The sequence below is a fragment of the Zingiber officinale genome, chromosome 8A, assembly GCF_018446385.1.
Source record: "Zingiber officinale cultivar Zhangliang chromosome 8A, Zo_v1.1, whole genome shotgun sequence".
Lineage (NCBI taxonomy): Eukaryota > Viridiplantae > Streptophyta > Magnoliopsida > Zingiberales > Zingiberaceae > Zingiber > Zingiber officinale.
Genome location: NC_056000.1, coordinates 76,484,852 through 76,501,085, shown reverse-complemented (window position 1 = coordinate 76,501,085; position 16,234 = coordinate 76,484,852). Strand labels below are relative to the sequence as shown.

General features: G+C 40.7%; 3 protein-coding genes across 3 annotated transcripts; all 3 read right to left on the bottom strand.

Annotated features, from left to right (window-relative positions):
* Nucleotides 1-234: 234 nt before the first annotated feature.
* LOC122009610 (uncharacterized acetyltransferase At3g50280-like) lies at nucleotides 235-1,825 on the bottom strand. The gene has a single exon (XM_042565828.1). The coding sequence runs from the start codon at nucleotides 1,773-1,775 to the stop codon at nucleotides 357-359; it is 1,419 nt and encodes a 472-aa protein (XP_042421762.1). The 5' UTR covers nucleotides 1,776-1,825; the 3' UTR covers nucleotides 235-356.
* A 561-nt stretch (nucleotides 1,826-2,386) lies between these two features.
* LOC122009611 lies at nucleotides 2,387-6,370 on the bottom strand. The gene is made up of 7 exons (XM_042565829.1): nucleotides 6,081-6,370; nucleotides 4,832-4,981; nucleotides 4,487-4,702; nucleotides 4,086-4,207; nucleotides 3,708-3,871; nucleotides 3,067-3,221; nucleotides 2,387-2,665 (listed from the first exon to the last, which is right to left on the bottom strand). The coding sequence occupies exons 1-7, from the start codon at nucleotides 6,318-6,320 to the stop codon at nucleotides 2,567-2,569; spliced, it is 1,146 nt and encodes a 381-aa protein (XP_042421763.1). The 5' UTR covers nucleotides 6,321-6,370; the 3' UTR covers nucleotides 2,387-2,566.
* A 1,539-nt stretch (nucleotides 6,371-7,909) lies between these two features.
* LOC122011714 (gibberellin 2-beta-dioxygenase 3-like) lies at nucleotides 7,910-9,446 on the bottom strand. The gene is made up of 3 exons (XM_042568082.1): nucleotides 9,025-9,446; nucleotides 8,594-8,939; nucleotides 7,910-8,491 (listed from the first exon to the last, which is right to left on the bottom strand). The coding sequence occupies exons 1-3, from the start codon at nucleotides 9,399-9,401 to the stop codon at nucleotides 8,252-8,254; spliced, it is 963 nt and encodes a 320-aa protein (XP_042424016.1). The 5' UTR covers nucleotides 9,402-9,446; the 3' UTR covers nucleotides 7,910-8,251.
* Nucleotides 9,447-16,234: the final 6,788 nt, after the last annotated feature.

Genomic DNA, 16,234 nt, shown 5'->3' with positions numbered 1-16,234 from the left:
AGTTCTCATGATTATATAAATATTCTTAAATATTAATTTAATTTATTTTATTAAGAGAAATAATTTTTTAAATATAAAGTTATTATTTTTAAAAAAATAATCAATTTTACACTTGTAGTGTTTGATCGTAAATAATAATAGAAAAATAGAATTGAATACATGATTTAATAATTTTAAAATTAGAAGGGATGATTTAAATATTTTAAAAACTTTTCTACTTACATCCGTAAAAGCTGAAAAATAATCCACTATTCCACTTAATTTTTAAAAAACGATGAAGAAGACAACTGATCTAATAGAATCCGGCAAAGATTAAAACGTCATAAATGAAACTGTCAAAGATCGAATTATTGTCATTAATAGCCATTATTTTGTTTCCTGTGGCATGCTTCTGCCTTCGCCTCTGAATCGGGCGCCGGCGGTGGGCTGCTAACGGCGCTCATAAACTCCACGTCTGCCTCCAACGCCGCCATAAACGGCGGCTCGAGACATATCTCCAAGTCCATGCTTCCACCCCCCTCGCTCCCCGGGTAGAGCGTCACCTTCCCGTCGAACTTGTGCGCCGTCCCGCTCCGCGCTGCCACCGCTCGCCCCCACCCGAATTCGCACCCATAGACGTCGAACCGCGGCGAGCTCCCCATCATCACGCTGAACCGGTCGAACATGCTCACCCGATACGCCACTGGCGCCGCCATCCACTTCGCCACCATCCCCTGTATGGCCGCATCCGTGAGTCCAGTCACCGCCTCGTGGGCGAGCCTCGCCGCCCACCCGAGATCGTGCGCCAACAGCTCCCCGGCGGTGGTCTCGGTCGCGATAGGGTAGATGGAGTTCCCGAAGTAGTCCGGCGAGAGCGGGGGGATCAACCGCCCCCGGTTCTGCGCAGCCAGACGGCAGCGTGTGCTCTGCTCCGACGGGAGGCCGCGGGCACGCGTGATGCATCGCCACAGCATCCCGGAGACGGATTGGAAGGAGGAGATCGTGGAGGCCAATCCGCTTTCTTTATTAGCCTTCGCCTTCAATCGAGCGATGGAGTCGGCCGTCAGGTGGAAAATTCGCTCGCGATAAATTGGTGGCTTGAACCGCTCGATGAACTCCTCCGGCCGCACGAAAGGGAACTTAATTGGCGGCTGGACGGAGCCGTTAACGAACCACCGGTCATGGACTGGAGGACGAGCGAGCTTGGCTTCCTCTCCTTCTCCCGACCGTGCGATCTCCGCCCACGCGTTGAAGAATTGCCAGTACGAAGTGCCATCGCCGACGGCGTGATTGAAGCAGCACCCGAGAAAGACGCCGTCGTCCAGCTCCGTCACCTGCACCGCCAGAAGAGGCACTACTACAGCGTCGTAGTTGACCACTCCGTCGAGGGGGAAAAACGCGTTGACGTAGGACGGGACGTCGCCGTCAAGGGCGAGCACGTCGGCGACCGTCACGCCCTCGGCGACGACGTGAACGAACTCCGCACCTTGGCCGGCGCAGTCGATCGACACGAAGAGGCCCGTGGGGTTGCCCTGCTCGTCGAGAGCTGGCTCAGAGAGGAAGCGGCCAGCTAGAGGGTAGAAATGGAGCAGAGCGACGGAGAGGGAGGTCTTGAGTCCGTCGATGAGGTCAGCAATAGTGAGGTGGCGGGGCTTGCGGAAGAGGAGGCCCTTTTGAATGTATTGTGCGGTGAGCATGGCGAGGTCCCACGGCCCGAGGTGAAGGCGGGTGCGAGGATGCGACGGAGGCTCGATGGTGGTGGCGGAGACGTGGCGGAGAAACGGGGAAGACACCATTGTTCACTTGGTAGGTATCGTTTTCCCTGCCTTGTGTAACAATTCACATGGCCCTTTAAATAAGAAAATGGGGACGGCTTACTTGATCTTGGAATCTACTGCGACCCAAAAACAAAACAAAAAAACAAAAACAACCGCGTTCCCTTATTCACAAAAGAAACCTCCTAACTTTAGCTATAGCAGCACCCAGTAATAATTTGACCTACCTAACTCTCAGACAAGTAGCCGAGTATGGACTTGAAGATCACCAACCATCCACTACTAGACTGCTTGGAATTGATCTCAGCAATGACTTCAGCAAAGACATTGTCAAAATTGGACGAAACTTCCTTGCAGCTGCAATTATAAGCAATTATATCAATTAATTTGTTGACGAAGTTTAATCAACTCTCAAGACGAGAAACAATTAGTCGTGCTTGGCATGTGCACCATTTCGAGGAACTCAAATGCTGTCATGAATGCTTGGCATGTGCACCATTTCGAGGAACTCAAATGCTCTCTTTCATGACATCTGCACCATGAGCTTAGCCTTCAAGTAGAAGTAACGGATCAAATGAGTTCATGTTAGGCAGGAGTAGAAATTTCGTATATCATGCATGATCATTATCGAATGGATAATTTTCTTAAGAAAAAAAGCAATAGCAGTGGTGATATCTAGCTAGTGGCATTGTCAAGTTAATCGCCGCTAGTCTTATTAAATTACACACGGTTGGCCTTATTTGAATGACATTTGACAATAAGTCTGTCTGGCATTTCTTGGCGTCCCTCCCTCGGCATAGCAGATCAATTTCTCAAGTAGCTTTTCTTGTTAGCTGATCTCTCGATGTGCTTTCAAAGATCTTATCAGCGTTGCCTACTTCAAATCCATCACGCCTATGAAATTCCCTTACCTACATGAAACACAACACAGATCCATGAATCAACAGGCACTTGCACAGATTTTGGATACGCAGGTGATGTTGATGACGAACGAGATATGAAGAGAGTGCCTGTAGTATACATGATGTAAATGTTCTACTTGCAACGACTTGCAAGAAAATTTTATGTCAGTGAGGAAATGATACGCCATTATCAATTGTCTATCTTAATCCTGTATAAGCTCTCATGAAATCAAAAATTACCTCGACAATAATTTATATGCACAAAAAATCAACTGAAACTCATAGGATAACATTTGAACTGCCAAAGGAGGGGTATATTTTACTTTGCCTAACCGTTGACATCTTTAACATATAAGATAGATGCAATCTTTGAAAATCTGCAACTTATGCGAAGAAACAAGCACCCATACCTCTTCTTCAGGCATATTTTTATACTCCGGAAGCAAAAGGCGCTCTGCAAATTCGATATATGAACAAGGGGCAGACTCAGTTACACCATCAGCAAAGTTGAAGGAGATTGTATCAGCAACAGTGGAACTTTGAAGTAGAAGGCCATCAGGACTCACTGCACATAAAGATCAAAAGTAATGTAAAGTAGAAGATTTTGGATTCATTAAACCTGGACATCTTCAACAATTTAGATCCACACTTGTCCTCTGGTACTTGTTCCACAGTTCGAGTAATAGAGATCATGCCTACTTTCTTTTGAAAAAATAAATAAAATATCTGAAACAACTCATTTCAAAGAGTGTTGCTTGCCACAATCAATAAAATTTGAGGAATTTTTAAAACAGAGCTTTTTCATCAAACAAGAGCTTTATCCCATGCATAGTTCAAGTTACCAAACGTACAGATAGACAGCTTCTACAATAGCATAGTTCAAGTTGTGGTATGGTTAAATAGGAACGTTATTTGTGAATTCAATGCTTTGCAATTTTTTGTTTGACAAAGTCAGAGAATTCAATCAAGAAGGTATCCATCAAGTAAAACTATCTAGAATCAGCTTCCTAAATCTTTATTCAATTTAAGCAAGGTGTAGTTTGTAGCTAACCTTTTAAAATTCCTCCTTCTGAATTCAATTTAAAGCCATTAGCTTCAATATATTTGTTAAAGCCGTCAATTTTCTTGACATGCGATTGCAGTCGATGAGTGGAAATAGTAACATGGTTCAATGCATAACCATTAACAAGTGTCCATGCAGCATATTCACTCTCCCTGAGAAGGAAGCATAAGAAAGATAATAAGACATCTTTGACATTATTCATAACTCAAGTTTCAGTGAGAATCAATAAACTAGATAGAAAATGTTCTAATGGATAACAGTAATACTTAATTAATGCTCAAGCTATACATTTGTGGTTATATCATGATAAGAAATCAAGAACATATTATCAGTGAAATAATCAAACAACATATTTACTGCATTTACCTAGATAACAATTGATAATCAGAATATGATGGAGTTTCCCAAGTTAGACAACCCAATGTACTTGCAAGAGCAGCATATTCGTACCCATTAGCAGATGCTTTGATGTATTTTCTAATTATTTCCTGCACATAAAGCACACGAACAATATCATTTAATAAGGACAAACATTGTCAGGAAAGCATTCTATTTTGCTAACAAATTTTAAATTTAAGATATAAGCATTCCAATGAGATGCAGGTCCCAATCTGCTGCTCCTGAACTTTAAGCTGAGCACAATAGTATTGTTTGACTGTGTTCATAATTTTCTTCTTTTAGTTCAACATCGTCATTCTTCTATCATTATAGACATGATATGATACCTAAACTATCATGTAAGTAGTATCTTCAGAAGAAATGTCAACCTGACATTGATCACTCATCTGATCCACAAGAAGCTCTGATATGAATATCCTTGGCAAAGGCCCATGAACACCAGTTCCATTTGCATTAGTCTCAGCATCTGGATGAGAAAACCAGAGTGCTTTCAACTTCTTTGCAGGAAATCTCAATTCTTCATGTTGCTTGTAACCAAAATGTAGGAAAATCTTTGCCATTGAATCAATGCCATGCCCATCTATCTTTAAGAAGAGAGGAAAAAAGAACATGATGAACTATTTGCATTTCATAATTTTAATTTTATTGGTTGATGAAAATGAGATAAACAATTTGGCCAAATAAATCCAAATCAGTGGAAGAATATCCTGTACCCCAAAAGATCGGAAAGCAAGATGATCATAGCAGATATGATCTCCATCATATTTCCTAACAAGTTCTAGAATGGCCTTAGCTGTTGGATTCCTGCTCAAGTAGACATTTTCCATGCCTGAGATCAACTTTCTCAGGAAAAATTCATTACCCTGTAGCAAATATGATGAATCATTATTCGTTCATCAGGAAAAAAAACCCTAAGCCAAAAAGAATAAAGACTAACTAATCAACAATGAATCCAATTGATATTTTAAATTGTCTGAAACTCAAACAGCACTTGACATAACATTGCAAGTATGTGAAACAAAGAAAAGTATCAATAAAAAACAATTTTTTTTACATGGTAAGGGAAATGAAACATATTCCCTCAGAAAAGTTGAAGCATAAAACAATAATTTCATGAATTCCGGTGGACATGAGATAATTGTTGGCAACAGATAGCTATCAGATTGTAGTTGTATTGGCATAATCAAAATAGGTTCATAGCACTTGGAAGATTGAGATTGTGGATAACCAATATGGAATTATAGAGAACCTAGTTAGGTCAGCATAGGATTACTAATTACATTATATTGGTTGAAATGGTAGCATTGCCGCATTGGTACGTCTCCAATTCAAATCCGTCGATCACTTGAATGGACTGCATGATTCCATGTTGGGTTCGCTGAAATAAAAATTTTGTGGTTTTGGGATGTTGCCGAAAAATTGGAATGCTGCCCCTAAACCCCAGAGCCAAAGGGAGCTTGATGTCCAAACTCATTGTTCATGCTCCATATAGTCAACAACCAGAGGCAGATTCATGGGGCAGGAAGTTTTAATAGATCTATAATAATTTATTGCGATATTCTATAAAATAATTGCAATTGCCCTTGAATTTCCATACGAAACGTATATTAGTTTTCCCTTCCGAAGGTTGAAAAGCTAGTTCCAACTGAGTCAACAATAGCAAAATGATCACACGAGCAGTGGACCGGATCAATTATGGAAACAAGAAAGTTCAACTTGTATTACTCTCTCCACAAGGAGAAACACAAATTCCAAATTAACGACCAAGGTCACATTTTAATAAAATAACATAAAGGAGCTGCCCTTGAGAACCATATACCCACGAGCCCAAAAGCACCATTGGAAAGCAATGAATAAATAATACAGATTAAAAGCTAAAAGATCAATCAATCAAAGGCAAAAGAAAAAAAAGCAAAATGTTGCCTTTCGAAGGCAAGAAGGAAGCTAATAAAATCAGAGTACCTTCATCATGGATTCTACGGGAGTCTTGGATTCGGAAAGAACGGCCTTCGAAAGCCACCGGTTGCTGCTGGGTCGGAGGTAAAGGGATCGCCGATGGAGGAACGAGAGGGAAGGGCGAGGCAGGAACGACACCTGAGATCTCGTGGGATTATAGGAACCAGAAGAATGCGATCGGATAGAGGAGGAGGAGGAGGAGGAGAGGAAGAGGGTGGGAGATCGTCTCGCCACGCAAGCTTCCATTTGTGACAACGAATCGAGACGTGCGTTCGCTTCTAATGCTAAAAACAAACACAAATGAAGCGGATGAAGATGACACGTGAGATCTTATACGGAGGTCAAATGGGTCATGACTTGGGCCTTGTAACGCTTGTTAATCGGCATGCTCTCAATAAAATTGATCAGTAATTAAGGGGGCGTTTGGTTTAGGGGAATAGGAGTGGGGAATGGGAATGAGAATCATTGATTGTCATTGTTAATGTTTGGATTATAGGAATAGGAATACCAATAAGGGAATGAATCCTTAAAATTGGGTAATGACTCATTCCCATGTACCTCCCCTTCAATGAGCCATTACCCTATTTTCATCAATCAAAATATTCCCTTATTCCCAAAATACCCTTCACTTAAAACTAAAATTTTCTCCATTAATATCCAATATCAAAATATATTTATTTATTTTTTCTTTTATATCACTTCTCTCTCCTTGTTCTCTCTCATCATATTTTCTCTCTCATCATTTTATCACATACTTTCTCTCTCCTTAATCTCTCATTTCACACTCTCTTTCCTTTTTCTCATTACACTTTCTCTCTTATCATACTTTCTCTCTCCTCAATCTCTTCTATCGCACTCTCTTTCTTCTTTTTTTCTCATCACACTTTCTCTCTCATCACACATTCTCTCTCCTCAATCTTTTTCATCACACTCTCTTTTCTCTCTCATCACACTTTCTCTCTCCTCAATCTCTCTCATCACACTCTCTTTTCTCTTTTTTCTCAGCACACTTTCTCTCTCATCACACTTTCTCTTTCCTCAATTTCTCTTGCCACACTCCCTCCTTTTTCCTCAACATACTTTCTCTCTCTCTCATCATTCTTTCTCTCTCCTCAAGCTCTCCCATCATACTCACTGTGTTCTTTTTTTCTCATCACACTTTCTCTCTCATCACACTTTCTCTCTCATCATACTTTCTCTCTCACCATACTTTCTCTCTCCTTAATCTCTCTCATCACACTCTCTCTCCTCAATTTTTCTCATTATATTTTCTCTCTCTTCATCCTCTCCCATCATACTTTCTCTTACATCATATTTTCTCTCTCATCTTCTCTCATCATGCTTTCTCCCATCATACTCTCTTTTCTCATTTTCTCTCATTACACTTTCTCTCTCTTCATTCTTTCTTTCACACTTTCTCTCTCATCATACTTTCTCTCTCATCATTCTCTTTCATCATATTTTTCTCTTACATTTATCTTTATCTCAAATCTAATTTTTTCTCTTATTTTCCTTTAAGGGTAAAAAAGAAAATTTTGATTTATTCCGATAGAAGATATGCAACTAACCAAACATTGCTTTTAAGAGTGATATCCATATTCATACCCATTCCCATTCCACAATACAATGATTCTCATTCCGATTCCTATTCCTAGGAATGAACCAAACGCCCCCTAAGTTTCTAAATTCGTACGTATTTTGATAATTGCAAAAATGTTGAAAACGAACTAATTAATTTAACCGGAAATTAACTTAGTAGTATTATGAATGAGCCCTTTGCCCTACTCCAGCACCAACACTGATTTCGTTTCCACAGCAAATTAAAGTCTCTTCTCTTTACAAATTACAATTGAATGGAATTCAAGTCAAGTCAAACATCACTGCATGTCTGTCTTCAGCCTGCGCACGGACCGATCTAGATTTGATTCCGACAGTTGGAAATCTAATCTGACAGAGGCCTTTTTCATAATTGATTTCTTAGTTAAATGGAAGAAATTTCTCAAGAACCAAGAAACCTGCAGCCATGATTCTCACAATGAAATTTTGGAAGAACATCAGAGAATAATGTAACCAACCTCTCTGCATTCTCTCATCTTTGGTTTGGTTTGGTTAATTAATTAACGGTACCCTAGCTAATTAATTCGTCTCCATTCTTTCTTCGATCATCACTGACTAATTCACTTGTGGAAGAGGTCGAGCCTGTTGTCTCCGAGCGGCGTCTTGTAGGCGCAGCTCTTGTACTCGCGCCACGTGAACTCCCTGTACTGACTCTGCTCACCCTCCTCCATCGCCTCCGGCAGCGGCGCCAGCTTCTCCCCCGGCGGCGGCCCCGCGAAGTAGATCATCGACACCCTCGACTCCCACCCGTTGGCCAACACCCGGTGCCTCACGCTCCTGAATTTCCCATTCGTCAGCACCTGAAACAGAGCATGCGATCCGTGATCATCTCAATTCATCGAGCAGAGAAAAGAATATATAATAATTAAATTAATATAGTGATCGATTTGGTTAATTATTACCTGTAAGGAATCGCCGACGTTGACGAAGAAGGCTTCTTGGTCAGGGAGGACGGAGACCCAGCTACCGTCTCTGAGAGAGATCTCCAAGCCGGCCGTGTTGTTGGATCTGAGCACCGAGATGATCTGCGGGTCGGTGTGCTCCCCGAACCCCGTCAAGAATCCGTTCTGCTCCTGAAGCATCAGGCAGGGAGGGTAATGGTTGAGCCTCAGCATCGAATCGCTCTCCTCGTCCAACGCCAGCTTGCTGAGCACGTCCGTCTGCTCAATCCCGAGCCCCTGCGCCATCAACTCCAGAATCTGACACGCCAGTTTCCTCACTGCTGAAATGTACTCATTCAAAGCGGAGCTGCGAGATCACGGACTACTGTTATCGAGCGCGCGCAAGGAATAATAATTTGATGGTCGTCGGAGATATGATTGAGAGTTTCTACCGGAAAGAGCTCGCGGAGGGCTGCATGAGGAAGGCCATGGAGAAGGGCTCGGAGGTGACAGGCATGAGGAGGTACTCCACCCAGCCAACATCGCCATTGCTGCCGATACACTTGCTTCCGTAGCCGAAGGGATTAGCTAATTTCCGGCCGGAAAGCTCCTTTTCCTCCTCCGGGGAAGCGAAAAATTTCATGGCTTCCTCCTCCAGCTTCGCAATGAGCTCCATGGGGATGCCGTGGTCGGTGACCTTGAAGAAACCGAGGTCCTCGCAGGCTCTCACGAGGAGGGAATCGGAGCCCGGCTCCGAGAGTCTAATCGCTGGGACGCCAGAGAAGATGGCGCTCTTGTTTAGAGCCGGCGAGGAGTTCAAGACCACCATGGCGAAGCGAAGATAACCGGGGAAGGAGGTTGGTTGGCGTTGGTCTGCTAGCTGATTTGTGTAGTAATTTATAGAGTGAGGTAGGAATCGAATCGAACTCCCCTTCCTATAAATTATAAATCGAGCCCATAATTTACCTCACTTCACCTAATTTTGGGATATTAATATTTCCATTTGTTTCAAAATTAGTAAATATAAAAAAATAGAATAATTATTGATCGATTTAGATGGTAATGACGTGCAAGTTAGCCTCGTGAATATGATTTTCTTAAAGCATATTGGCTTTGTTCATTGAATCATCTTCTTTTGTAAAAATATTTGGTGGCTGAATCCCTTTAAGGAGCTAAATTTCAAGGGAAGATCTTGCTTGATTTCATGCTAATTTTATTTTATAAAACATTTAAATGTTTAACTCATTTGCACAATATTGATATAGCTAATAAGATAAGATCCCCAAGTTAGATTCAACTTAAAGAAAGTCGGTTGATGTGGAGATAAAAATCAAGAAGAGTCAACCCTCAAGGTTAGTATAGTCACATGTCTCAGTCGATTAGGTTAACCGATTAGACCGCTTGTCCGATAAAATCCCGAGCCCCTTAGAGTCAATAAAATCTTGGGTTGTATTGGTGCCAAGTTAAAAATGAGTCAAGTGTCACTGTCAAGTGTTCTGTTCGATCGAACCAAAGGTCTGATTGGACACGCTAGACACATTGTTTGATTGAATTGGACTCTATACTCAAGTGTAGTGGTCAAGTACAACAAGAATCCCCAACATAAACTCGAGCGAAATTAGAGTTGGTCGGATACCCGAGCTCAGCTCCCCACTTTGCAAAGGCAAGACTCTCAGATTATAGCCGATTGGCCCCATGGTCAGACAACCCTATGGTCGATCGGACACCCGGGCTCAGCTCCCCACTTCGCAGATGCAGGGCTCCCAGTTTATAGTCAGTTGGCCCCATAATCGGTCGGACCTACGGGACCCAACTCCCCACTTCTCCAATACAAGGTTCTCAACATATAGTCGGTCGGTCCCAACGCTAGTCGAACCTATGGAGCCTAACTCCCTACTTCTCTAATACAATGTTCTTAGCATATAGCCAATCACCCTCAAAGATGGTGAGATTTACGAGGCTTGGCTCCCCATAGGGATGTAAATGAACCAAATGGTTCGCGAGTTATTCGAAGCTTGGTTCGATAAAAAACTCGCTCGAGTTTATTCGTTTATCTTATCGAGCCGAGCTCGAGCTCGATTTCGAGCTCGACAGTTTTATCGAGTCGAACTCGAGCTTAAGGATATTCGGCTCGTGAGCTTGCGAACATGTTCGTTTGTAGGCTCATGAGCCAAAAAATGAGCCTTAAATTGAGCCAAAAAATGGGCCAAAAAATGAGTGTTAAAGCGAACCTTAAAATGAGCTTTAAAAAAGCTAAAAAAATGAGCTCTAAAATGAGCTCGAAAACGGACTCGAGCTCGCTTAACGAATTAGACTCGTTAACTATGATAATCGAACTAATAACGAGCCGAGCTCGAACTGTTCGCGAGCTTGATAATTCCAAATCGAACCGAGCTCGAGCCTTGTAATAAAAGTTCGATTCGAGCTCGAGCTGAGCTCAAGCCCGAATATAATTTAAATGAGCCGAGCTCGAGCATAATACTGTTCGGCTCGATTCGACTCGTTTACATCCCTAGTTATTTGACTTGAACGTCGGAGTACTTGCGCTAGAGATCCATCCCTAGTTCTCACTTTAATGTTCCCGTTGACTCCCATTAGCTCTATTTGTAGTGTATGTAGATCCACAATTTCTAACTCTAAATTCATCCACATCATCAAGATCTTCATCCCCTCATTGTCAATATCTTAATTATCTAACCAGTACACCGTCTCTTCTAACTTCATATAGGATCCCACATCCGGACGGGTTGGCGGGGACACTGGGGGCAAGCGCCATCATATAGGATCCCACATCTATCCCCTCAGATTGGTCTAGTGGCTAGCACATGAGGTGTTGTCATCATAAGGTCAGAGGTTCGAATCTCGACAAAGCCGAGGTAAATGCCTCCTTCATGTACTAGTCATTATTCCAAAGGTTAATAGTCATCCGTGATTTATCTCCTTTGTATTGACCCTGAGACGAGGATGCTGAGAATAAACATATTCACCTTTTTGTCATCATATAGAATCCCTTCTTTAATTTATTAATGACTTAAGATGGCCGCAATTGAATCAAGAGAGTTTGAAAGTTTTATGTATAATATTTTCTTTTGGCACGCATATATATTACGAGCATCCATTAGAATAAAACTTTTAAACCTTTATTTTTTTCCCATTTTAATTAAAAATATTAAAAGCGCCTTTTAATATTTCAAAATTATTCTTATTCCAAATTTATTATATTATTTTAGTCAAAATGCTCAAATCTACTTCATTCGAATAACTTTAGTCAAAAAAATTTCAAACAATTTTAATCGGAATTATTTATGTGATAACAATTTTGATCGAAATTATTCTAATAATATTTGATTATTTTTTATTAAGTTGGAGAATTTTAACTACTATTTAGATGATTTATTAACTACTTAGTAATTTGAATATATTTAAGTAACACGTTTTAGAATTATGGAATATATTTTTAAATATTTTCTTTTTAAAATGAGATGCCAATAATAAAAATAAAAAAAGCCACCCAAAATCTTTTATAACTTTCTTTTTTTTAGGAAGACCCCATTTAGAGTTGTCAAATCTGAATAATATCAGTTATGGCCACTGATTGATCAACAACCGAAATGTAACCTTACTGGAATAGCTCCTCTCAAAGAAGGCTTCATATTGAAGCACCACAAAGCTTATGAGACGAATCTAAGTGTTTTTCATTAGCAAAGTGCCTTTTTTCTTCTTTAATTCAATTCTCTATATATGAAGATTGAAGACCGCGCAAAATATAAATAGAGGAATTAGAAATTTGTTTTTTTTTTTGGAACAAAGTGTTAATTTAATATATATAAATTGTTGGAGGCGACTCATGATTTAAGTATTTTCAAAGGCCTCACTGTCAAGTAGTTAGCCCATCGTTCTTCGCTGACTCGATCTCGATCGATGATAATTCGATTAATCATTTCGATCGATTCATATTTAATTGTTTTATTTGCTCCTCCGAGGTTTCAGTTATGGACGGTAAGAAGAATTGGTGGACGGCATGTAATCATCCTAGTGAGTTTTTCTGAATTATATATTTAACTGGTGGGTAAGAAGGAATCCAAGGAAGTTGACAATTGGTTTGTCAATGTTTAATTATTCCATCCCTACAAAAAGTCAACTTTGGTGATGTGTGTCATAGTTGCTTGACGTGCTAGGCTTGAGTTTTTCAAATAGCTCAAAAAGTAATTGGACTAAAAACAGTAGTTAATTGTAATCGGTCTAGTCCGGAAATTTTTTTTAATTATTCATCGGAATAAATCGAGAGGCGTTCAGAATCTTTTGATTTCAAAATTCAGAATCTTTTGATTTGGAGGAAAAGAAAAGAAAAAAATGGTCCATTCAGGCCAGATGGAAGGAGATCTGCGGCCCGCAAAGGGATGGCCGAGGAAGTGGTTCATGTCTCCATTTTGCGTCCGGGGCCGAATCGCGGGGCGCGGAGAGCGACCCACGAAGACGGTCTCTAGATTCTGGTCGGCGGGATCTGGGCTGCCAGTGTATCTATGATCATTGTACGGCGCAGATTTATGACTGTGCAAATCTAGTACTCTCGCTGTTTGATTTTGATTGCCAGATAGATTCTGCCAATGCTGGATCTGCTGCTACGTCCTCATGCACCACCCACCACCGTGTTTGATTGGAATTTATCACGTATAATAGTACTCGCCGAATAATAACTCGATTAATAATCTAAGTAGCAGTTACAGATCAAATCAGTTATCGGCAAAAGTGCAGGAAAGGAATCGATATAATAAGTCAGTAATACAATGTTCGAGACGTGGCTGGCAAAAACTGACTCAGATTTAGAAAGTCCATTCCATGGTACAGCAGAAAAGGACGGACTTATTTGTGTTCGACTGTTAGTAGATGCGGTTGAGCCCACATCCACATTGGTGGGGTCGAGGGCAATTTGTAGATAAGCTAGCTAGATTTCAAACAGTCTCCTCGAGCCGCCGCCGGGGCGAAGAGGAACATGGAGAGAAATCGATCGCAATCTCTGTTGATGATTTGATCGATGGGTAGAGAACGCTGCAGGTTGAAGTAAACAAAGACTTTTCAGGCCTCTGTGTATCGCGAAAATGTTGGGTGAGTACTGAGTAGTGTTCTTTTTAGGTCTCCAGTAGTGTTATTTATAAAGAAGGTATTCGGTCATGGTCATGATCATGATCTGCAAACTCCGAAATCTATCTGCTGATGCTTAATTTGACACTAGGCTCAACACTATATTTAGCCTTCAGTTATAGTCTTTGTATAATGAATGAGCTTATTATCACTCCAGAATCCAGATGAGGATGATTTGGATTTTTGATTGAAAATGGTAGAAGGTATTTTCGTTATCGTAAGTTTTCCTAAGTTCATCTTACAGGTGTAGGACTTGTAGAGAGGATCTTAACATATGTCCAATATAGTGAAAGATTGATGAGTTCTTTCCTTTCCTTTCCTTTATGAAGTTGCTTAAGATAATCGGAAAGGTTTGTTTGCATTGAAGTTTAGTGATCCTATCCACAGGCGGTGAAGGTGGATAGCTGGCGGGGAGGCTTGCACATGGCGGGTGACTTGGGCGGTGGGCAATTCGCAAGAAGATGTTGGGTCTGTGCGTCACAGAAGAAAGAAGAAGAAGAAAACATAGGTCAGGGACACAGTCACTCTCAAGTTAGATAGGGAGCTGAAGAAAAAAGAGAAGAACAGAATTCCAATAGCAAAGCTTACCTGCGTTGTTATATGAAGACCAATTATATAGTGTTGTTTTATCTTTGCACGAATGTCAATGTATTTCTAAAATATGATCAACCAATTTAACACATCGCAGTCTTTCCTATATTATGTCCGCCATCTCTGCACCTGTAGGGTGGAAACTTCTGTCGTACAAACCGCATATGGAATATTCCAACGGTTTTCTAACAGCGGTTACTCAAGACGACAAAAAGGGATATTGGACTATTGGTTTGTATACTTCAACGGTGGGTCATCCGAGTCCCTTCTATTATCCGATCGGGAATCACTTTTTAATGGGTCTGGTTCACTACAGAAGGCTAGACAACTTGGGGACTCGGCATCTCATCGGACAAGGAGTCCGGTCGGGTAATAGGTCCAGAGGGTCTGATCAAACTGAGAGACTCGGGCTCCAATCAAACCAAGAGGACTCGAGATCCGATCGGATGAGGGGTCCAATCAGATAAATGTCCAGTTGTGCCCTGCGACAGTGCTAGCTGACCGAGGAGAAACATCCGTTTGGAGTCAGTCTGTCGGCCTTGTCTCGTATTCATGGAAGGAATTCAGGTAGCGTGATTTCCCCCGATCGTTGATCCCTTCTTGACTTTGTTATATTAGCGGACCTTCTTGACTTCGACCCCAACTCCTAGGGCCCTACCTTATTTGCCGTATCATTTAGCATGTAGGATGTCAGTTAAAATAAATAATGAGGATCTAGATGATATACCTTTATCAAAAGAATTTCATAACTAATCGTGAAATTTTGGGAGTCGCGGTGGAAATATTTGATTCTATTACTTAAATATACGTTTAGATATCATTTTGAGACTTGTTTATTTTCCTAATATTAGATCAAAAGAAGTTGATGATTTCTATTTATTTATTTATTTATTTTGTAGGTTCAAATTTAGAAGAGTTTAGGAGATGATGCACTATTATGTCAAGCTTTGTTCAGAAATTTCTTTCTTTGGCAGAGATGCCATCTGCAATTTTTACTCAAAACCGATCTAAGATACATGATTTACGCTCTCATGGGTGTAGCCGAGAATTGGTACTCGGATGGTAGAATTGCTACACATAGGATACATGATTTACACTTATATTTAATCCTAGACTATTGGTTCACTAAGATCTTGTTTACTTATCACATATCCGTCTTTTGTTCTAGTTTTCATGATGTTCAGTGTGGCATTGCAACTGATTTCTTGATTTGTGTACATGTTGCTTAAAGCTACTTGTTCTTCTTCATCGACATATGACCCTGCCGGTCAAATGAACCGGGTAATTAAGCCCTCCAGATCTAAGTTATTTACTATGCTTGTGCAAAGCTAGAATTTTCACCTTTTCACCTTCTGCCATATATGAAAATGAAAACAAAGGCCAGCTATCAGACCTGAAATGGATTGTCCTCCAGGATCTCCATGCTCATGAACTAGGGAATTACCATATCTCTTACTATTGAAGTCCTGAAGATACTACTAAGCCCACCCTACAAGCTAAGCGCTATTGCCTTGTCGTATAGTGTGTGACTACTGTGTTAATCACGATCGTTGTTTCTAGATGAAAAATAATGCACATGAAGTTTGCTTCTTCACTATTGTCAATTTTATATGCAGCAGTTCTGTACTTTTTTATTCACAGATAGGTAAGCCAATTGTTGTTGTTGCTGTTGTGTTTTTTAATTTTCATTCAACAATCTTCAGAGCCCATAGCTGAGGCTGAATCAAGGAATAGGCCTGTTCGACAATGACCAAATTAAATGTATAAAACTATTGTGGCATAGGAGGAGATTGGTCGACCAACCTGTACAATTTCTGCATGAATTTGTTCATCTCTCATGTAACTTACTAGTTTCTATATTCAACTGAGTACACAAGCATGACAGAAGTATCATCATGCTTTGTTCAGCGTTTTATTTCTAAAGGTGCA

What these genes read in the sequence shown, in the direction of transcription:
- LOC122009610 (XM_042565828.1), bottom strand. Translation starts at nt 1,775, where the DNA reads ATGGTGTCTTCCCCGTTTCTCCGCCACGTCTCCGCCACCACCATCGAG.
- LOC122009611 (XM_042565829.1), bottom strand. Translation starts at nt 6,320, where the DNA reads ATGGAAGCTTGCGTGGCGAGACGATCTCCCACCCTCTTCCTCTCCTCC. An exon ending in AGATGAGTGATCAATGTCAG is followed by an intron (nt 4,208 to 4,486) that starts GTTGACATTTCT and finishes CTTTATGTGCAG; the next exon opens with GAAATAATTAGAAAATACAT. An exon ending in GATTATCAATTGTTATCTAG is followed by an intron (nt 3,872 to 4,085) that starts GTAAATGCAGTA and finishes CTTCCTTCTCAG; the next exon opens with GGAGAGTGAATATGCTGCAT.
- LOC122011714 (XM_042568082.1), bottom strand. Translation starts at nt 9,401, where the DNA reads ATGGTGGTCTTGAACTCCTCGCCGGCTCTAAACAAGAGCGCCATCTTC. An exon ending in CCCTCCGCGAGCTCTTTCCG is followed by an intron (nt 8,940 to 9,024) that starts GTAGAAACTCTC and finishes GTGATCTCGCAG; the next exon opens with CTCCGCTTTGAATGAGTACA. An exon ending in ACGTCGGCGATTCCTTACAG is followed by an intron (nt 8,492 to 8,593) that starts GTAATAATTAAC and finishes GCTCTGTTTCAG; the next exon opens with GTGCTGACGAATGGGAAATT.